General features: G+C 26.5%; 1 protein-coding gene across 1 annotated transcript in view; it reads right to left on the minus strand.

Annotated features, from left to right (window-relative positions):
• LOC129616612 (gamma-aminobutyric acid type B receptor subunit 1) overlaps nt 1-393 on the minus strand; it is a 197,409-nt gene extending 197,016 nt beyond the window's left edge. Inside the window, exon 1 of the mRNA XM_055532246.1 lies at nt 376-393. Coding sequence (XP_055388221.1) covers nt 376-393 — 18 coding nt within the window. The remainder of the gene's footprint in view (nt 1-375) is intronic.
• Between the last annotated feature and the right edge of the window lie 24,953 nt (nt 394-25,346).

Raw genomic sequence — 25,346 nt, forward strand, 5'->3', positions numbered from 1 at the left:
GCAGGTTCTTGATAATCAGGTCTTTTGTTGAAATTTCTTTATTGTAATAGTTGCAATTTAAGGAATATAGAAGAACACTTGTAATTAGAAAATATTGCGGAGACTACAACACTATTAATTTCAACATAATTTCGGTACAAACTTTCTTAAAAATCTTCATTAATTTTTTTTTTTTTTTTTTTTTTTTTTTTTTTTTTTTTTTAAATCGAAGTTCTGATCGCACAATGAGTGGGCACTCATGCAATGGTAATCTCTCAGAGAGTAACATTAAAAAGGTGAGAGTAACATGAGCGCTGCAGTTTTTGTATTAATTTTTCTCTTAATTTTCTCAAAATTGAGTAGGCAGTTCATTATTATTTTTCCATTAAACTGTACACATTGATTTCTCGGCATATTTAGTTTGTTTCTTTTTTGCTTTTCTTAGAAATTAAGAATTTTTTTCAAATTTTTTTTTTTTTTGGGAAAAGAAGGAAATTTTCATTAACGAAAATTTTATGGACCTTCTCTTCTTTAATGTGCCATTTCCTTGATTTCCTTTCTTTTTAATAATTTTGTTCTATTCTATTCTCAATTCAATTAAGAATTTTTCTTTTAATGTTTCACATTTTATTGTTCCTGTTCTTCCTTTTATTATTACGAAAGAAGTCGAAATATTTATAAAAAAAAAATAGAACAGTAGAATTTCATCAGAAATCGGACAATGGTTATATTCCTTATTAATATTATTGTTGTCAGATGTATAGAAGAAAATTTTAAAGGATATTAAATAATATTTTAAAGTTGTATAAATATTTACATTAAGACTATATCTCTTGAGCTATATAAGGCAATTCAACGTAAATGTTAAAAAAACAAATACTAGAAAGATCCATAAGAGTAAACGAAATTCGGGTCAATTACGCTATTCTTGTTGAAATTAAGTCTCTTAAATGCAAGAAGAGAACTCTTTATCGTGCCGCCAGAAAGCATCATGATAGTGTCACATTTTTTAAGTTTACTTTCTGGCAAATATCTATTGCATGAGTGTCGGTCTTAAACATTTGCTTTAATATAAACATTTTGAAACCAACACAACCAAGTCCGTTGCTTATATCACTCCGGTACTACCGGAGAGCCCTGTTGCCCCGAAATGTGTGCGTACCTTCCCTTAGAACTTTGTACCTCTTTCTATTTTATCTAATTCTCAATGGTGGGAGAACACACAAATTTATTAAATCGCTCTTCCCATTCGCTCCCACTCTTCACTTTCGTTACAGTCTATTTCATTATGTCCGGGAACTAAATATAGGACGGCTACCTCCACACCAAAAAAAAACTTCGAGTGCCTCCCTGCATTGCCTTACAATGTGGCACATGAATACACCTCTATGACTTTTTGCCTTGATTTGTCTTCGTGAGTTGGTAAGTAATCAGCTTAACTTGCTTTAAATTATTTGAGAAATATTTTGATAGTTTTTTGTATGTGTCTTTTTTTCATCTTTTTTATTTATACTATTATTTACAATATGCACACGCAATACAAACCTATTAAATGCAAATTTAAGAAATTAATTACAAAACTTCATTAAAGAGGAAAACATAAAAATACTCAAAAGAAAAGAGTTAATTACATGAATTCTTTGTCATTATGAGAGTTACTCCCACAACTTGTGAACATTATTTAAACATTTTATTGTGAAAATTAATTCTATAAAAGCTGATAATACTAATATTAAAATCCTTATGATGATTACATAAACGAACATGTAACAATATATTATTATCAACGTGTACGTGAAATTAATATTATTTATTTTGAGAAAATTCAATATTATAAAGAAAATATCACATCAAATATTGTAATTATAAGATATTTAAAATCAATGACAACAATAATTATATTGGCATTATAAAGAATTTACCTTGCGGCTCTGTATATATATAATATATCTACAATAAATAACAATTAGAATGCTTTTTATGAAGAATTGAATTTTAAAATATAGGGTTCTGTATACAGTGTGTTGGAGTCTCAACAGTAAACTCCCGAAGAAGGGTGTTCAAACGAATAAAACACCTCTAGTGACATTCTAATTTTTGTGCCCTTTTTCTCGAATTATAAGGGCTCAAAGTTGAAATTTTGGAAAACCGTTTAATTTTTACATTATTATTGATAGCTCAGGAATGTGATAGGTAAAAATAATTTTGTATTTTGAAGTCATTACTGGATATTTGGATAAACAGAGGCTGTTTTTAAAAGAATTATATAATTTGGTCGAATCTTTATATTGCATTTCAGTTTTCGGTATTATATAGTGCATGTAAAAATAACGCTATGAGTAGAATTTTAAGTTCAATTGATTCATGATAATTTTAAAAGATAGGGACACACTGTTCTTAACATCTTAAGGCACTTTTTTTTAATTTAAATTCAATTGAATGAAATTCATTAAAATTTTAACCTTAAGCAAAGTAATATTGAATTAAGAAAATAGTATCAGTTGTCAAAATTCTCATTAATATTTTAATAACATTTTACATGTATTTTATTAATAGCATATAGGTTGGCAGAAAATTTGTATAATTCAACGTACAACAAATTATTGGATTATGTATCGTAATATTGTCCACTACAATTGGAAACTCACTAGGTGCAAGAGAGGCAATTGCAAGTAGCAGTTGGTTGCGTTGTTTATATTGAGGGGGCGTTTGAAAACAGTTTGTGATGTTGAGTTGGCAACACGTTGATGAATTGACCGTATACTGCAGATAGGATTATTAAATCCGCCATAATTGATTACTCTATTGCTCTATGTCTCCGTTGCAAAAGTTTGCTCAAAAGGCGGGGTTCTTTCAGTTATTCTGTCATCTATTATGGTGGATGGGGCCCTGGAGTCGGAATGGGTACTACGCTGCTAATGTACGAATTCTGTAGAGGGGTGGCGAAAAAATTTGTAACTAAATATAAATTCCAGCAAAAACACATTGGAGTAGGAGTAGAGAACAATTGACGGGTACCATTCTGTTTGGTCAGTGTATTACGTACTCTAGAAACGTTAAGTTTCTTGGGGGTAACTTTAGATGATCGTCCCTCCTGGAATACTCATATTGACATGGTCATCGAAAGAGTGGGCTCGTGGACGTGTCGTAGTTTTGTTGGCAAAACATTTGGTTTGCCAGGGCACAGTGGGCGCAGTGGCAGCGATATTGCTGACGAATTTGTTAGAGGGTTCGGAGATCCTTTTTGTTCAGTGAACTTTCAATGTCTGGTATTAGCAGCAGACTTGATGTTCTTCTTGAGCGAAATCAAATCTTCGTTGATAGGCTATTCAGGAATGCCATCAAGCAAAGTTGTTCCTTCTATCTTGTTCAAAGAAGTTTTCTTCAAAGTTGTTGGGGACGATTCGAAATGTGGTATTGCTATTAATGGCTTCTCCACTGGGCATAGTCCAGTGTAATATCTGGACAAACTGTGCAAATAAGATTTCTTTTTGTGCAGATTCTGCCGAGATGTTGAAAAAGAAGCTACACATGCCATATATTTTTTGTGTGATCCTGTTCTAGCTGGTTTAGATGATTTTGGCGGCATTTTTTCAGTGTCGGAGAGCTTGCATTCAACTTTCTGAGGGTTATCTCTAGGTATTTACTTGGGATCCGGATAATATAAGTGGGATATGGAGTACTACCATAAACCATGTCTGGTTTTCGATAGTCGTAGGATGGTATATTTTTTTCGAAGATTTCAATTCTAATATTCTTTTCTAATTCTAATGTTGGTTTTTTGGATTTGTTGCCTTCAAACATTTATAGAAGCACTAATGAACTATATAATGAACTTCATATTATTTTATCTAATTTATTATTTATCTTAATATGGTCACATCAAATGGTCAAATCAATTTTATTTATATAATATATAGTTATTTCAGGTCACCTTGACTTGAGAATTAAAATAAAAAATTATAAACAATTTATAATTTTTTAATATTATGGTATTTTATAAAGAAATCTAAAGAACTAAATTTAGAAAAAAAAAATGTAGGTTGATTTTGTTCTATTTTTCTTGTTATTACACATGATATACATTGACATTGATAAAATAATTTTCATGTTAGGAGCAATAATAATTTCTTCCTTGAACTTTATCTATGAATATACAAATACATGCTCGCATTCAAATTTAATAGTTAAAATTTATGTTAGTATGTACGAAACCTTCATCTATGCATGTACTCGTATGTTGTTACTAAAATTATTATTATCATTATTATTATTTATACTTTAACTTTCATTATATTTTTTTTTTGTTATTCACATGCACATGAAATCATAATTTTTAACTGATAAAAAATGTTAGACTATTAACTTGAAAAATATATGACTTGCATGTTTTATAAAAATCAACGTAAACATCAAAAGTAACAACTTTTTCAAGTGCACAATTTTTTTTCATTTTTTTTTTTATCCTTTATAACTACTATCATTATAGCCATTATTATAACAAGTAAATAGCATTTTATTTTACATAATCTATAGCAATTTTCTATAATAATGAGAGCCACTGTGTATTTTAAAAACAGGGAATGTTGACATACTTTGTATGTACAGCGTAAACACTTATGCATTCGCATATATGTATGTTTACCTATAAGTTATATGTTAAAATGAAAAAAACTAGTTCTTTAACTTAATTTTGTTGCCCCCCCCCCCCCCCCCCCCCCGCTCAATATAACTATAGCAGTAAAATTGTATACGATTTTAAAAAAAATGGATTGCATGATATATGAGTGACTTTCGAGGAAATTGTGTGATATCACAATCAGAAAAAAAGTAATAATAACTTAGTGAATGAAAACTTTTTTTCATTTCCCTTTCATTTATTTTAATGTAATTTTAAAAATATTTTCAAAAATTTTAATTTAAAATTAAATAAAATAAATTGAAAAGCTCACAAAATTATATGTTTTTAGTCTTACAGGTGGAGTTCTACTGATATGATTAGGAGGTATAGCTTTGAGAAAAATACGCTGCTATGTAACAGAAGGGAGTGTGGAAGCGAACACATGGATTGCACAATATGGTAAGTTACTAACTTGACAACTAAACACTTATATTTTAATCATTTGTATTATGCCTCAGAAACGGTTCCAGTTTGTTTGACATCATACATGTTTTTTGAAAATTACGTCTTGCTTACGCTAATACCCCGTTAAAAACAAATGGTACAAGCCCCTTTTTCGGCTTCTATTACAATTGCACACTATGCACATATTTTAAACCCGCCCCTGCTAAGCCTACACCTCGCATACTTAAATATATATATTTACTCTTATTTTACCATACGTCAACGTAATTTGCGTTTATCTCAATTTATTGTACAAAAATTTAATTAAAAATATAAAATTTAAATATACGAAAATGGTTTAAAAGTACATTTGAATGTTTTACTTCTAGATTTATAAATTAAATTTTTACTGAAACAATATTTTTATTTACTTTTTTTTGTAAAAAAAAAAGTAATAATAACAGATATGTATTATCAGATTTATTTTATTTAATAAAATAAAAACATTTGTTTTCCCTACATAACATGTAGAAAAAAATATAAATATGATAAAGGTTTAAATCGTTCAGCAATAAAACAGATGTTTTCAAACCGTTTAATTAATGAATCGTTGAAATTTCTAAGGGAGGGGGAGGGATACAGAACACTTCCACATAGTGCTGTCATAATGTAAAAACTCCGTGATTCAGATGCTTATGGGAATTAGTCTGTATTATTTATTGGACTGTGAACTTTTCAATGTTTATTTACACTGAATTGACAAATCAAACGCACAGCGGCGTATACATTTCGGGAACTTAATTTTTGTCATTTTTTTCTTTAATACTACACCAATTCTGGTACGTAACACCAATTAAGATTTACTGAAGATTTATATTTTCATTTTTAATACGTTAGATGGTTATTTAGATCCCCCCAATAAATAATAAATATAAAAATTCACAATAATCTAAACTCTTATTGTCTTACTTAAATAGTTTGTGAAATTGTGGAAATTTAAACAATATTTATATAAAAAATATTTTATATTAGAACATTTAGAAAATAAAAGGATATTTTTTTACCTGTTTCACAATTCCATTCTATATTATTTTATTTTATGTTGATTCTCTAATGTCGTGCTCTCCTGTGTACACATACACACATTTTTTATTTTCATTTTTCTTTTAATGTTCATGTTACTTTCCAAATCATTAAAAATAACCACAAAAACCACTTAGACCAGGGCTATGTAATGTCAATGTCAAAAATATAATTATTAAAGTTATATAGCTACTTGTATAACAGAATATGTAGATACATCGCAATATTTATAACTTTTATTATAAAAAAAAAAAACAAAAATATTTTTCATGTACATACATACATAGATAAGTGCAACATTAACAAGTTTCACTATTATATAATAATATAATGTAGGTATACAACAACAAGAGAGGAAAATAAAAAAATTAATGAAAGCGAATTCCCTGTTAGAAAACACACATTATTTAAATACATACATACCTATACATTTATAAGGTGAATATACGTAAATTGAATAAACTTCAATATTTTTAATGTTAAAGAAAGAAGAAGAGAAAAAATATGCATAACGGTAAGAGAGCTACATGAAAAGGGGTAATGAACAATGGTAAATAAAATTTTTGAGAATAAATTAATAATTAAATTATTTAGAAAATATGGTGAATATAAAAATACATTGAAAACTAAAAATAGAATTTCAATCAAATTTTGTTTAGAGAAGTAAAAATATTGCTACCAAACTCGTAAGTCGTGGATTTTAACATAAAGTCTGGCTACAAATATCTGGGATGTTAGATCAAAAATTTTGAGAAAAGTACTTACTTCTCACCTTTCTTGCTTAACTAACCTTAAGCTCTTTTAACTAAAATTTCCCTTAATTACTACAGTAAACCGCAAGTATACAAAAAGTATTATTTATATATGCGATTTTATACATAACACTACATACATTTAACTGTTAATCATAAAAAAAAGTTAAACTCATGATGTTGCGTAGCCCATAAATCATTGGCAATTTGTTTTCTTTACTTTTTAATGAAATTTTACTTTCTATTTATTATAATATAAAATATTCCGTAACATATTTATAGGCACAATACTGCTAACAAAAAAAAAACATGAAAGAAGTTTAACAATTGGGAAAAATATTAATAAAATTAATATTGTGTCTGAATTTTAATATGAAATGAAAAATTCTTTTTCTTTTCTTCTTACAACAATTTTTTTTGGCTACAAGTCGTAAAATAGTTTCGATAAAATTAAACTAAGCAAAAAGAAAAAAGAACCTTAAATCTTGTCAAAATAATAAAATTACTAGAAAAAAGAATAGAAAAGAAAAAAAAAAGAGAAAAACAATAAAGAAAATGAGAGAAAGTAAAAAAGGAGAAAATCAAGAGCAAAAGATCGGAAATTTATTACTTGTATAGTAACTTTTTCTCTTTTGGTATTTTGGTTAAAGAAACAAAAGCTACCAAATTAGTTCCTTTTTTCTTTTACTGAGTTGCTTGCGGTTTCTTTTTCTAATTTTTTTTTTGCTGTGTTATACGAGTATTGCGTCAATGATTTAATATTGTTATTATGAAATATTTTATAATAAAAATAGAAGGAACAATATTTGAGAAATCATGAGTAATCAAAAAGGAGAAATTATTGGCAGTTATATAAGAGATTAATATTTTATTAGTCTAGCAGCAAGTTCTTTATCGGTTTAATGAAAAATATATTTTTGCGGTTTAAAATTTTAAATTCTAAAAAATTGAATATTAAGTACTATATTTTGATTATTAGATTTTCTTTCTATCCTAAGAAAGACTTCTTGATGGACCCTAAAAGTATGCATTATTTTATAAATATTAAACAATATGAAATGCAGTCTAATGTTAAATTTTAATATTTGTCAAATTTTTCATTTTTTTAATTGAACAGGTGGCGTAAAATTTACACAATTTTTTTAATATTATAAAGGCCCCGGTTAAATTACAACTAGATTGATAAAATTTTTTTAAATCGCATCTTTTCTTTTTATTTAATTGTTAGTATTGTTTGAACACAATCAGACAATTTTAAACTAGAAAAAACACGTTCAAACTGTCAAATTTACTTTACCTGTTACATTGTGTAATTTATAATATTTTATCAATTTTTAAATATTAATACAGTAAATTTATTTATTCTCTTTTGCACAAAATCTCTGCTACTACTTATTGATATGCATCGTGCTAATAGTGCAACCTATTTATATGCAAAGCCGTGCTAATAGTCCCCAAAACTTAAAAGAAACATAAAACAAATACATATGGTTTTTTGATTAAACCGATTTATGTCTTACTAGACTAAAACGAAAAACAACACACTTGTATTCGAATTGTATTCGGTGCCACAAAGACTGTTATTCGTGTGTACATAATATTGAGTTGAGTTATATACATATTACGAGTATAGGGAGAACGAATAGAAACTGACAGTGTATGCGACCTATACAATTTTATAAAGTTCCTATAAATTATGAAATATTTTCCATTTCTTTACATTTGACCATTGAACAACAAACATACGATGTGTTTCGATAATTTTTTTTTGGTGAACATTTTTTTAATAAAAATAAAATGAAAGTCTCACATTACATTGTCACGAATGCGCCTATACTAAACGTGTGTGTTATTTTACTGTAAAACTTTTGTACAGTCATTCGACATTTACTTTTTATTAACTAACAATTAAATTTTTGGTGTATTACATACTTCATATTTCTTCCTAAATCAATAATATTATTATAATGATAAATTTTAAAATATAAAATTTTAGTATGTTTATTAATATTTTTGAATTATTCTAAAATTAATGGTTGATTTCAACTTTTTAAAATATTTTTCAATTATATAATATTAAAACTATTAATTTGTGCAAATTTTAAGTTTAAATTTTGATCATTTATTTTGATATCAAATTGAATTGGTAAAACACAATAATTTATACAAAATTTTATTTTAATTTTATATTAGAAACATAATTCAAATATTCTATTCTATATTTTATAATTATTCCTAAATTATGATATAAAATTGATATTATATAAAATTTTAATTTTATTCAATTTATATTTAGGTATTATTATTATAATATAAAATAAATAATAAATTATTTAAATTTTTATAAAATACTTCATGTATTATTTTATATATACTCGTAAGTATAGTTTTATATCTTTGGTTGATATACAAAAAATTGATATTCAGAATATCTATAGGTACTAGTAATTATAACTGACCGCATTGCATACAGTAATTATGCATACAGGCACGTTATGTAATGACACTAAATTTCAAATGTCGAATTTTCGGTCAAAATGGGCTTCTTGATGCTATAGGAAAAACGTAAATAAAGAATTTGAGTTGTGGTTGTTAAAAATTAATTGGAAAATATACGTAAGGGGAATCGCATCGCAGAAAATAATCCTCTATCCCTAAATCATATTTTTCTAGGTGTGTTAACTAAAGTCTACTGTCTATTAGCTATCTTTCATAAAATTTGAATTAGTGTTATGCTATACACTATTATAATGCGGTCGCCTATGGACTGACCTCATCAAATTTTATTTATTTTTTATAAATTGTGTTTATGTATACCTTGTATATTTTATTTAAATATTTGAAAATTAAAATCAATATACGTAAATTCAGCTAGATATTATATTAAATTTTTGTGAGGTTATATTATCATGTTATACAATATATAAATAATTATTTTATGTAAATAAATATTTAATATAATTTAAAAAATATATTTATACAAAATTTATAAAATAAATAAATATTAAAATTTTTTTCAAATGTATTTGTATATATAGGTACTTGAATATTTATTTATTGCAAATATTTAATTCAGTGTATATGATTTTCATCATATACTACTTGTATATGATAATAGTTTAACTCTTTTACAAAATACTTACATATATTTGTACATATACGTCCACAAAAAGTATTTAAAATTCAAAATTTTAAAATTTATTTATTCAATCTATTTACATATACTCTTCAATTCATATTAGTATTATGTAGGAAGAAAATAAACAAAAATCTAATAGGTGGATATCCTATGAGGAAATTAAGATCAAAATGATAACATTTATTGTGCATTTTATATAATATGTAGGTACTTGTGTATATTTGTATTGACTCTCACCCCTAGAACAAGATTAATTTAACAATATAAACATAGTGTTGAAATATTTTGAGCCCTCCCATATAAATTTTGTTGAGAAATTGAGCGAGTTTATTAAAAATATGAGTTCCGAGAGAGTGCTAACATTCTAAATTACCGTTTTCTTGTCAATAATTTGTGAGTCACAAAAAAATTTTAGCAAGATTTTTACAATTGTAATACGTATACATACTATGAAATCAATTTAAAAATTTTAGAATTCAATTTTTGTATTTAGAGTTTATGGGGGTGCAAATTGTGTTAATCATTTAATTAAAATTTAAATTATTTATGCTTTTATATCTAAAAATAACAGAAAATACAATATTTTCATGTATTATCCATTGTTTGTAATTAAAATGATAGAATCACATTGTGTAATTGAAATTTGATGAACGTTTATTTTATGGTATTTGATAACTAGATATTCGTATAAAAGAATATATTTTTGATTTTTTCAATTGTTCAAGATGTAGTTATCTAGTATAGGTCATTTAAATTCATCGTTTTACGTATGTGGAATAATTCCATATAAATTTCCTAATCGAAGATTGAAAATTTTTGATATTTAAAATTTTCGAAAGTTTAAATCCCTTGACCGGTTTTCAATATAATTATAATAAATTGAACATCAGTTAAAATAAACGCTATATAATTAATGAAGTGAGCATATTTGCTTTATTGAACTTCTTAAATAAATTTACTATAATTAAAAATTAATAATATCAATTAATATAATAATTGAAAGTCCTTTACATTGAAACACACTTTCTACAATATTAGAGTTCGAAAATTTTGGGATTATTTTTGTTTTGATCCTTTTGAATTTTATATTACTATTTTATATTTTTTTATATTTGAATTTATCTAAATAGCTATTAGTCTAACAATAATTAAAACATGTATATGTAGATACAATATTTCTTTACAAAATAGTTCAAAATTACAAATTGCTTAAATATTCTTGGTAATAATAACAGATAAATACAATGTATATTGTCAAAATTCAATTAAAATTTAGGAAATTAGTTTTGTTATTTTGAGAATATATAAATATAAATAAATTGGGTTTATTTTTTTTCAATTTCCTGTCTTAAATTTACCCAATAATCTTAATTATGCACATAATGTTGCATTGAATAAACGTGTTAAATATAATTCTATGCACAAATATTATTTTTAGTGCAACAGTTATAACAAGTGTGCGGACTAAATTTATAAAATCTTTGCATAATACTTTTCACATAAATAACAACTATATTAGATCAGATCACGTGTCGGAAATCCTTCCGGTCTATTCGTATACGCACCAATCAGAAAACCAAAAAATATAGTATATATCGAAAAGCACTCGATAAAATAAATAAAAAAGTAAATGCCACTTCCTCCTTCCTGCCTTCTAAGATTGCAGCAACGTGTAACGGTTTAACTAAGTGCTACAATATTTTTTTACTTTAAAATTTCATTTTGTTTTTCATTTAATTTTTATACCTCACAGAAGATTTATACAGATGGTTGCATAATATAAATCGATATTTTCAAATTTTCTCAGGTTGCTCATATATATTGAACTGAATCATCTAATGATGACCCCGGCAACGAGCGACAGACAAGAGAGTATGTATTCCATTCTGTGCACAATCATTATTACTAAAACTGTAAATTAAGTCAGATTATTGTTTTGATGTTTCCTGTAAACGGATTTGTGTATAATATAATACAAAATATTTAGGTATCTCGTTGGACCCTAATATCTCTTCTTAATATATAAATATACTAATGCATTATCATTTATTTTTAATTATAGTACCTAGTTATAAATTTCTATTCTCTTGAATTAATTATTGTTCTCTTGAATTTTTGTTTGTTTCTCTATATATAAAAGTTTTTCAATGTCAAATTTCTAATTGGGACAATTTTCTAAATATATTTTATGTTATAAATTTATAAATAAAATATTTGCTATATTGTATTTGTATAGGTGCATAGGATGTCTTCTTGAATAATATTTTTAACCATTTTTAAGTATTGAATAAATACTTTTAATTTAATCTTTGCATTAAAATGTTTTAATGATTTTTCGACCAAAAAAGGTTTTCCTTTTAATTTTATATACTTTTATTAATTGAGGAAATTCAGTATATAGATCCAGAGATGAAAATTAAAGGAAAATAATTAAATTTGATAATATGTGAAGAGAAGGTAAAAATTCTACTAAGCCCACCCCCATTTATATTAATTTATTTTAATTTTTAATGTATACAAGGTGAAGTGTAATGAAGAAGGTAAAACTGGAAAATTTGGAGAGTTACGAATTATTGAGGCATTGAAAATAAAACTGCATTTCTTGTTTTTGTAAATTGTTTGAAATTTTTCTATAAATTATCGAAAACGAGAGTGCTCAATAATTTTGATTTAATAAATTGAGCTGAGCCAAAGAATTTATGAGTAGTTCCAATCAAAAACAGAATTACATAAAATTATCCAATTTAATATTGTAGGCAGACCTGCTCCAAAAGAGATATGCTTCGTGTATAGTTAATTAGCTTATTTTACTTTTCGCAAGGTCAAAGTGGACACAAATTCTATAGCAAGATGACCTTTCATCGTCATATTTTACGCTTATTCGATTTTCTACCGCATAGATCGAGTTCGTACGAGGAATGATAATAACTTTTTCATTCCAATCACAGAAAGCTTTACTATGCTTCAAAAAACACTGAAATCAGGGTTGAACATTTTCATTGAAAGTAATAAAGAAGGTTTGACTTGTGTACCCTGTACACAAAATAATGGAAATAAAAGCAAAAATAAATTTATTTTCTATTCTTATTATGTAAAGTTTTTTTTTTAGCCCCTACTCTTTTCACAGTATTGATTTACTCATCATTAACCTAACAAAATGTATAAATACACATATTTTATTTAAAACTAAGTTGTATAAGAAAAATACAACTTCATATTACTGAATAGAGATGATTTTTCAGTAAAGGAAGTTTTCTGAAGCAAAAAGGACATAAATTAACCTTCGTCAAGATCCAATCAAACAATCAATTTTTTTTTATTCGATCGACAAAGTTTTTCTCCTTTTCCGTTTTTGTTTTTTTATTTGTTTCTTCAGTCCATCTCATTCTTTTTTTTTTGTTCATATTCTTTTTCACTTTTATAAAATAAAGCACTTTTTTTTTACAGAAAATAATCAAACCTTCGAAGTGTTTTCTTGTTTTTTTTGTTGTTGTCATTTTAACCGTAACAGGATAAAATTTTTAAAATTCTATTTCTTTTCCATTAAAGTTGTTGACATAAATCAATTTTTAAATAGAATAATTTATAAAAATAAAAAAAATGAAAATTTAGTATTCAGTTTCACTTATGTCTAAAAGATAAAATAAGGTTGGACGGATGTTAGTTTTACTTAAATTGGTTTTGTTTTTACATAAATTGAAGTTTTAGAAGTGTTTCGGTTTTAAATTACTTTTATATTTGAAATATGGCTGAAGTGTATAAAAAGGTAAAGTGCTTTGAATTGTAATTAAGTTCAGTTCGAGTTCAAGCACAAAGAAATGCCTTACATTTATTAGGTAAACTAGGACTGCCAATTTCTATAGTTTAATACAGCATGGCTGCGAGAACGGTTCTTATGTACGGTGTGGGGTCCAGCGCTCTGTACAGCAGTGAACAATTGGTAAGCAAATATCAAAGAGCAAAATTCAAAGAATGGCAAATGTATGTATTGATGCAACGCTGATCCATTCCCACTTAGGCTCTTGAGAAACTCTTTCATCCCGCAACTATTGTGTCTAATAGTGAGCGATGAATGGTTGCAGGGTTCGTAGTGCTCTCATTTTTGAGGACTAGGAACACATTATGGTGAAAATTGATTTTGTTCTTTCTGTGCTCTCATTTATCAAAAATCTTGGGATTTCGATTGTGCGGAATCTGGCGGGGTGAAAATTGAGTCAGGGGTCGATGTATCAATTTATTTATAAATATTGTTTTGGGGAATTGGATGATGAATTCTATTTGTCATATCACTGCAGTGCCTTGCGGGGAAAGGTAATTACGATTGGGAAGGATCTTACCTTGTTTAGCGGCAATATAACATCTGCTAAACCGCAGAATAACATTAAAATCTTAGACGCTTACGACACGAAGAGTCTTAAGCTGTAGGTTGTCTCTTAAATGGATGGCGGTAGTTCGAGATAAGATATTGTTTTGGAAGGTACATTAAAATTTGAAAAACTTTTCTCTGTACTTTAATAGAAGAGTCGTATTTATATACGTATTTATTTAATATCCCGTATAGTCAATGTCAAATATGAGTCTTCTTTAAAATATCAGCACAATTACTGCCACAATTACTGCAAAATATCACTCACGATCTTTAAATATCCCGCAATATTACTTATGATTATAGATTTGATACAATATTTATGTGACTATTATATGTGACGCGATGCTATTTTCAATTTTATTTGTTCACTTATTGTTACAAGTGACATATGTATAACATATTATATGAATACATTATTCACATATTATATTTTTATACGCATATTATATAATATTAATATAACACAAAAATGTCATAAATATATTTAGATTATTAGGTTAAATTTACATAGAAATCATATAAATTTTTTATTTAAGAATTAAGAATGATATGAGGTCAACCAAACAAATCTTCCAAATAATATTATTACATGCGTATGTATGAATGTATATGTAAATACATTAACTAAAAGTCATATTGTACGAGTATATTTAGAATTAGCAAAATAGAAAATACGAAATTTTCATATTTTTGTGATTTTTTTTTTGTGTATAGTTTTTGTCTATGCATACATTATGCAAATGTAACATTATTACTTACAAATTATAAGAAAAAAAATTAGATATGTATATATATATATAGAACAAATTGTTACCCATATCCTTCAAAATTTACATAATAGTGAAAATTTCTAAGAAAAATCTAATGAAGTTAGTTTGAATATAAATTTTCTCCTGCATATATATGATGTAATAAATTTGTTCATTAATTTATAATAATTTTCGGAGTATAGCTGTATATATTTATTGAGCAAATGATATTTTTTTTAGAAGGCTCAACATAATACTTTAAATAATTAGGTCGGTCTATTAGTAAAGTAAATTTTGTTGTTAAAATATCTGTATGTGATAATTGCGTTAAAATCTTGTGAGTTTCAATTAGCAATATGTGTTTAGATAGACTTCAGTTGGTTATTTCAGAAGAGATGCCTTAAGATCAATATCATATTAAGTTAATGTTAACTACTACCCAAATACGTCCGAATCCGAATGTCAGTCCAATTTTAATTGCTTGTGGAAATTAGTAAATAATCCGAAATTCGTCTCCTTCATTAATAAAAGAAAATAAGAAAAGTTATATAACAGTTTAAAATTCCATTTTAGAATTTTCTAATAGTCGGCTTGCATGTTTTGGGTGATGTTTACATTTTTCTAGTCAGATCTATTCCAATATCCTATAATACTTGTCAAACATTTAATACAAAATTTTCCCATAAACTATTTAAAAGGGTAAAGTTGAAATATATAGCTTGAACGAAATATAATATTTTACAAATAAGACCAAAAGAAAAAGATAAAAAAATTTTTTGATTTTGAATAGCTTGGACCAAAAAATAATAATAATGTATTTTAGTTAGCTACCTCAGACCTCAATAAATGTTTGATTAAAAATCTATATAATACACATTTCGGTATGCATATAAGTATACATATACTCGTCTAATATACCAAATGAATATTATCTTGATGAAAATAAATTTTTCTTTATGGTTTTTCTTATCCTTTCAATGTTTCATATAAAAATTGAAAATAGCTAAAATTTGTACAACTAATCTAATTTCATTTTTTTTTTGCTGAAATTTTAAGATATTCAATTTCAAAAATTTAATATTGTGTTTAATATAATATACGTATTTTATATACACAAACCGATCTAAATAGTTTACACATAATATTAGCATTATATTATAGATTTTAAATAAATACATATATAAAATTACTAGTTTACTTATATATAATATATTTAATGAATATTAAATTTTGTTTATATAAAGAGGAGATTTTCAAAGCCACTATTTAATTTTATAAAACGAAAAATATAATAGAAATTTAAAGCCTTAATAAATTTTCATTCCATAGTATATTTTAATCAATATAAATGTACATGTATATTGTCGAAAGTGTTATACAAAGTGAATAACATCATATTATTTAAATTTATTGATTAGAAAACTAGTTAATGTTACAATAGTTTCGGGTGTTTGTGTTTAAGTAGTATATTAAATTTAATTGATAACGAAGTTTCGGAAATATGACATCATTTTTCATGACAGTTTTAACTGGCATGACCATATTAAGGTAATGTGCCTCTAAAGATTTTATTAGTTCACGTTTTCTTTAGATTTTTACGGCTTTCCTGTTAGAAAAACTTAGAATCGGACTGTAAAACTCGTTTATTGTCTCTTATTTGCTATTTTGCGGTGCGATATGCATATTATACTCCTTTGAAAATGTGACTGAGATCATTAAATTCTGGAAGGATTTTAGTATAATACGCAACAAATTTACAAATTTACTATCTTTGTGTCTTTGATGACAGTCATTTTAAAAACTATAATAGAGCCATAAAAATTCTATAATAGAGCCATAAACATAAACCAGTCAGATTTCTTGAGGATTTCTCCGAATTCTTTCGGAAAAACGATAAAATTCGAGTATGTTCGACAATATTCCATGTTATTTGAGCCGCCGCAATCATATGTCATACTTCGACAAAGTAGTTACTATAATATATAAAAACACAGTAACGGGATGATGATCACTGCCAATTGATATTGTGTAAAGGGTGTTACTAAAATGGCTATGAACGACATCTTCATTTGTTTTAATTTTATAATTTTTCAAATTAAAGAAGTGCCAAAATTTTGCGCTTAAACCATTCTTCAGTTATTTTTATTCATAAATCATTTCACTTGATTTGTTATATTTTAAAGGTTAACTGCTATTTTTAATTTAAATATTCGTGATAAAGTGCAACTTTTTACATATTTAAAACACTTCATAAATCTTAATATAGAACAATAAAATCAAATTATTTGTTTTTATATTGAAAACTTAAAAATTTTAATTTTATACACTTATAGTGAAAAAAGTTTTCTTTTCATAAGTGAAATATTTTTTTTTTTTTATAAAATCAACACGTTATACAAAAAAAATTGGATTTATTTTTAAGTTTTTTATATTTAAAGAATGGTGCCTAAATAAATTTAATTGAAATGTGAAATAACATGCAATGCTCGTATACACTTTAATTTAAAAATAAAAGAGGAAATAAATGTACACTTAAAATCATTTGTACTTTTCATAATATTTTTAACCTTTTAACAATGGAATTTTTCCGTTTTTTTTTTTTTTGAAAAACTTAACATGCTCAAAACATCAATTGCAATCAACATACTCATATATTTTATGCCTATATACGGGTAATTTCTTGAACCAGAAATTTATATTATAACATGTTTAACCTTTAACATGAGGTTGTAATGCTATCCATCATCGTATGTGTAGTATGTGTGCGTACACAAGAGAAATAATATATGTAGGCCTCTCTCTTTTCATCTCTCTCTCTTTCTCTCTTCACTAAATAAGTAAGTATATATACATTTCTTCGAAATAATATCAACTTTTCTATAAATCCTTAAAGTAACCTTAACCTATAATAATTATGGTTAATATCGTGATAAATGTAAATAATATTGCTGAAGAACAAAAAAAAAAAAAAGACGATAAACATATGAAAAAATTTCTTCTATTTTTAAGTATCAAAAGAACAATAACGTAAAAGAGAATGTTGATGAGCCCAGCAATAATCGAGTGCAAAATGTTTTTTCTGGACTGATGAAAATCTTGCACAAGTTTATGAAAAAGTTATTTAAATACTTCTTTCAATTTTTAAGAACGCTTTATGTGCTATACAATTTCCTTGAAAAATTTGTCATCAAACAAATTGTAAATTTGGACCGTAGTAAAAGTTCAAATACTAAATGGATCTTCTATATAAAATCTCAAGGAAACCTGTTTAATATTTTCTTAAAAATGATTTAAAATTTAAAATCGACCCACAGTATACGACCACAGAGAATCGTTCACTGTAGTTGAATTCTTCACCTGTAGGTAAAAAAAAATTTGATCAATTCGTGACTCAGAATAAATATACGTCGAATCCGTTTAGCTAATACAGGGATGAGAGCACACCTACAAAAACACAGGCAAACCGTTATCTCTCTCAAAATAGTTTATTTATGCTTTCCTATAACGTAGAAGTGGCTTTCTGCCCAAAAAAAAATGTCAAAATCGGTACAATCACATCACTTATCTTATTGTATGTAATGCAGTTGGTAAAAAGGTAAAATGCTTAATCTTTAACTTCTTATATTAAATGTACACTTATAGCCCTCTAAAATCCTACATATAATGTAGGTGTTGAATTATTAAAAATGCTTTTTATATTTTAATTCATTTCTTATTATTAATTACTAATTAGATGTTTATCATACAAAGTCTTATTATGTACTGTTCTTATAATCTATACAGAGGTACCTGTTTATGCTATGTATATATATATAAGTACATAGGTAATTATAATGTTTATGATCTGTAGTACAGGAGCGTGTATGATAAATGGAAATCATCATAACATGTTCCCCTTTCAAATAATTGATTTATTTATTTTTTTTTTAATATTTTACGAAAGTATTTTACAATATCTGTATAAGCATTTAATTATGCAAATATAAAATCAAATTATTAATTCATTTTTAATTACATAAATATGCATAACCTTGTTTTTATTTTTATTTCTATTAACATTAGTATTTGTATTTTTATTTTGAATGTCACCTCAAAGTCTGTTATTTTATTATTGTTTTTAAACTTTTTAAACTTTATTTTCTTATTGTTTTCAATATTGAAGTTTAAAATCTTATCGGTTCTTTAATAGTACGTCCATATCGCGTAATGTATTTACCTTCTTCCCTTTCAGGAGAAGAAAATACCTCTTCATTATTTTTATCATTATCAAAGTTCTTTGGAATATCACTACAAGGTGTTTCTAACAGATGTTCCCTATTTCTTCTATATGTATTGCCCTCATTATCTTTAACTATATATGAACGAGGTTCCTTACATTGTTCAATAACCCTTCCAGGATACCAAACAGATGTTGGATGTTTTTTATAAAAAATGTTTTGTCCTGACTTCAAATTACTCAACGATTTTACATTACGATCGTAATAATATTTCATTTTTCTTTGTTTGTTGTTTATCAAATCTTCACAAATCTTAGCGTCAATCGTATTAGGCTTCAGGGCATCCCGAAGAGTTGGCAACTTTGTTCGTAGTTTTCTTGACATTAGAAGTTCCGCTGGGGAAGGACATCCATTTTTTGTGGTAGTGCGGTATTGTAATAATGCGATATAAGGATCAGTTTTACTGTCATTACTTTTTTGTAAAAGTGTTTTAATTGTTCCAATTGATCTTTCCGCTAGGCCGTTAGATTGAGGATAGTAAGGACTCGAAGTATTATGATCTATATCCCAAGAAATTGAAAATTCTTTGAATTCTTTTGAATTGAAAGGCGGGCCATTATCTGATATCATAACTTTTGGAATGCCATGTCTGGCGAAAATAGATTTAAGATGGTGAATAATTCTTTTGGCTGTAAAGCCCGTATTTAGTAAAGCAATTTCAATATATGTAGAAAAATAATCTACAACTAATAGGTACTTTTGTTTATTATAATCGAAAATATGAATTCCAACCTTATACCACGGAATAGCTTCTATTTTATGTGGTATTATTGGTTGCCTTTGATTTGACTTTCTGTATCGTATACAAATTTCACAATTAGACACAACGTTTTGAATATCATTGTTCATGCTCGGCCAAAAAATACTATTCCTAGCTAAATTTTTGCACCTTGCAATGCCTAAATGACCTTCATGAACACGTGACAAAATATCCTTTCTCAGGCTTGTAGGAATCACAAGACTGTTGCATTTAAATATTAAATTATCAACTATTGTTAATTCATCTTTAAATTTAAAATATGGGCGAATTTCATATGGCAAATTCCTGATTTTATCTGGCCAGCCCCGAAAAATATATGTTTTTATTTTTGATAAGACAGAATCATTTTTTGTTGCTTCTCGAATTTGGCAAAGTTTTGACTCACTGACCGACAATGATGCAATTAATAAATTGCAACACAAATTGGTTTCTTCTTCAATTTGTTCATCAACAAAAGTTGATAATGCTGCACGTGAAAGCGTATCGGCTATGAACATTTTTTTTCCGGGCTTATATGTTACCTCTAAATCATAAGCAGCTAATTTTAACATAATTCGTTGTAAAATTGCCGGAACCTTATAAAAAGGTTTTGAAAAAATAGGTACCAAAGGTTTATGATCGGTCTCAACTTTAACCGAATGACCATAAACAAATTGGTGAAATTTGACACACCCAAATAGAATAGCAAAAAGTTCTTTTTGAATTTGTGCATAACGTTGTTGGGTTTCTGTAAGACTTGCAGAAGCATATGCAATTGGTCCACCATTTTGTAGTAAAACTGCACCGACTGCATCCTTAGATGCATCTGTACTAAGAACAATTGGTTGATTTGAATCATAATATGAAAGAGTTGGTGCATTTGTTAAAATATTTTTTAAATTATTAAATTCTTTTTCGTGAACCTCAGACCAATTCCAAACTGTTTGCTTTTTTAGTAGAGATCTTAAATTACTTGTAACAGAAGATAAATTTTCAATAAACGACCCCAAGTATGTTACCATACCAAGAAATCGTTGCAAATCTGCCAAATTTTTTGGTCTACACATTTTGCAAATAGCTTCTATTTTCGAGGGGTCTGGTCTCATTCCTTTGCCATTAAAAATATGTCCCATATATGTAATTTCTTGAACACCAAATTTTGACTTTGATTTATTAAATTTTAGCCCTACTTGCCTTGCTCTGTTTAACACTTTTATTAATGTCACATTATGTTCATTTTCATTTGACCCATATATCAAAAAATCATCTATGTAAATTATTAAATTAGGTATATCCCCAAAAAGATTAATCATTGTAGCATGAAAAATTTCAGGAGCTACTTTAACTCCGAATGGTAGACGCAAAAAACGAAATTTACCCATAGGCGTTATGAATGTACACAGTTTAGACGAATAATCATCTAATGGAATTGCCCAAAAGCCCGATGTTGCATCCAGACTTGTGAAAATTCGAGCATTATTTAATTTAGAAATAATATCGTCAATTTTTGGAAATTGGTAAAAAGAACGCACTAGCACATTATTTAAATTACGAGGGTCTAAACAGATTCGAATATCTCCTGAACGTTTTTTTACTGTAACAATAGGACTTACCCATTCGGTAGGTTCATCTGTCTTTTTGATTATGTTTAAGTCTTCAAGTCTTTTTAATTCATATTTTAATGGTTCCATCAATTTGAAAGGGACAGTTCTAGGTGCGACAACAACAGGCTGAGCATCCTGTTTGACTTTGAAGTGACACTTTGTTTGTAAACATCCTATACCTTCAAATAAATCTTTATAATTTTTTAAAAAGTTACATTTTTCGTTTGGAATTGTTAAATTATTTATATCTATTGGTTGTGTGACTATCCTTTTAATTAAATTCATTTCAATACAAGTTGCTAAACCTAAAATTGTTTGACATTCTATATTCATGATATAAAATAATATTAAGTATTCTTTGTTATTGTACACACATTTAATTTCATATGTGCCTATTATTGGCAAGGATTGTTTACCAAAAGTACAAATTTTTTTATTTGTCTGTTTTATTTTTTTGTGATTTAGATTTAATTTTTCAAAGTTAGAAAGACTAATAATATTTGCTTGCGCACCTGAATCTAATAAGCAATTTATTTCAATATTTTTGACACAAATTTTTACATACCAATTACAAGTACTATTACTATTTGAACCATTAGAAGTTGATTGTATACCACCTAAAAATAACGACTGGATCTCATTAGAAGACTGCGGTTGTAATGTTCTTATTTGACTTGACTTGCACATCGAAGCAAAATGATTTTTTTTTTTGCATTTATGGCATACCATACCTATAGCTGGACATCGAAATCGGTGAAGTTGACCACACTTCGAACAAATATTTTCCTGTTTACCTTTAATTTGTTTGGTTGACTGACTAAAAAAATTGTTGACTGGTTTTTTATTGTATGACTTATTGGTTTGAGTAGAATTTTTAAATTTCATATTTTGTACTGCACCCACAACAAGAGAGTCTGATGAATTGCTTTGAATTTGCCTTGAGTGAACTCTAGTTAGTACGGCGCTTTTAGCAATTTCTACGGCTTTGTCTAAACTAATATTTCCTTCGCTTAATAATTTTTCCTTTATTTGAATATTTTGTTGACTAAGGCCACATACAAATATATCTCGAACTAAACTTTCACGTAAGGTGCCAAATTCACAGTTAAGACTTAAATTTTTTAATCCCGTAATATAATCCTCAATAGATTCCGTTGGTTTTTGCGCACATGTGAAGAATTTGTGCCTTTCAATAGCTAGATTTATTTTTGGAAGAAAATATTTTTCAAATTTTTTAATTAGATCTTCATATTTAATTTTGTCTACATCTTCATTAAACGAACTAAATATTTTAAGAGCGCCGTGACCCATACAGTGCAGTAAAATTGCGACCTTTTTTTCATTAGAATAACTTTCTACCCCAGTTGCTCGACAATAAATTTTAAATTGGGTGTACCAATCTTTCCATGCCATTGGTAAATTTGTCGACTCGAAATTTAGAGGTGGCATCATGAACTGTGGCGAAGAAGTATATGATGGAGACGGGACAGACATTATTTCACTTTCGGATTCTGATTTTTTCATTATTTAATATATTTATATATTTTTTTTTTTATTTTTAAAAATTTTTTTTTTTAATGCAAAATTAGTAAGTATTTTGATGTATATTAACTACTCGTATTAAATTTTTATTCAATATTTGTCTTCTGCTAAGTTATATTTTTTTTTTTTGATTTAATATAAACACGTGCTTTAGCTTTAAAATTTTTCTAAGCGTGTCTAAAAAGGTTTTTATACTTTTAGTAATTTTAGAATTATAAATTTTAATTTTTTTTTTTTATTATTTTTTTTTTTTTAATTAGACCATAATTCCAAAATTTGACTTTAGTTTAAAAAAAAAATTTTTTTTTTTTTTATTTCGATATTATTATTCTTCGCTTTACTTCTGACACCATGTTGAATTATTAAAAATGCTTTTTATATTTTAATTCATTTCTTATTATTAATTACTAATTAGATGTTTATCATACAAAGTCTTATTATGTACTGTTCTTATAATCTATACAGAGGTACCTGTTTATGCTATGTATATATATATAAGTACATAGGTAATTATAATGTTTATGATCTGTAGTACAGGAGCGTGTATGATAAATGGAAATCATCATAACAGTAGGTATAACAATATAAACGCATACACACTTAAACGTAAATAGTGAAAACATTAAAAATACCATTATTTTACTTTTAATTTGTAGGTTGCATGTTGCCTAATATATCAGGAAATCAAAAATAAAAAATGTGAAAAAAATTTGTTATATATGTATATATATATACGTGTTATGTAATTATATAGGTAAATAAAATATCGTATTATTAGAAAAGGAAGGAAAAATATTATGCTTTTGTAGGCGGCTATTAACAACGATATTTTATTATACAGTAACAATGAATTTTGAATATGTAGAGGAAAATCTAAGAATGTTTCTCAACAACACTTACATTACTTATAATGAAGATATAATAAAGACCGTTCTAAACACTTTTTGTATTCTAATTTGTTGTCCATATGTAAGAAATGTAGTTCAGAATATGACCAAACAGTTACTGTTTCTTTTTCTTTTTGGAAGAATTAAACGTATATAGTCGATCCAAGTATCAAAGTCTTTGTGATTGATATTTGTTATCTTACACGACAATTACTTACTCAGTATAGTTAACTGTACGCCTCTGATTTTTGAAATTTTAAAGATTCTGAATTTTGAAAAAGGGAGACTATCTAAGGAAGTCGTTCACAGATTATATGTAAATGAGTAGGAAAAGCCTTTAGAATCACTTTAGACTCAATCTGAATGTTTATGGAATTAAAGAGGTCTACAGCTACACCTTAAAGAATCATAAAGTGTATTAGACCTTATTATGTTTCATTTTCTTAGCTTCAGGATAGAAATTTTATTTTTGCACCACGTACTCAACCTTATATGCATATTATGTTTTGTTGATGAATGGCAATTATGTTATTCAAATATAGTTAAAATTTAATTCTTGGAAATAGATTTGTACATTCATTTGTTTTCTTTAAGAATTTCATTTGAATTGCGTATATCCTTTATAAATTATCAATAATGCTTTGAGTTCCAGTAGATCTATTGTAAGATTAATATTTTAGTTATATGAAATCCTTTCTTTACATTTAATGATTACAGTGAATAGGAAATATGAAACGAAACAATGTAGAAATGACCATACTTAATGACTGTTTAAGGAATATAAAAAGAAAAATTTAAGTATTTCGTTTGCTGACAAACATCTTAAGAGGCATTCTCTTTCATCAGTCTTTGATTATAAAAATTTTCTTTAAATTATAAAGCCAAATGAAATAATTTACGTTCTTTTCGAATATTGTATAGCAAATAATTTTAAATTGTGAATTAATATATTATAAATTTCATTTAATTTTTAATATTCAGACAATCTATTTTGGTATTCTATGGAAATCCTAATATCACTTCACATATAAAGTACCCATACTTTGTAAGGTCTAGATATATGATAATAATATATTCAATAGATGTTTTAGTCTAAGCTGCATGAAAATAACAACTTAATAAAACAAGCAAACAATATAAAAAAAATTGGGAATTTTTTAT

This window comes from Condylostylus longicornis, unplaced genomic scaffold, assembly GCF_029603195.1.
Source record: "Condylostylus longicornis isolate FDR11 unplaced genomic scaffold, ASM2960319v2 ptg000005l, whole genome shotgun sequence".
Lineage (NCBI taxonomy): Eukaryota > Metazoa > Arthropoda > Insecta > Diptera > Dolichopodidae > Condylostylus > Condylostylus longicornis.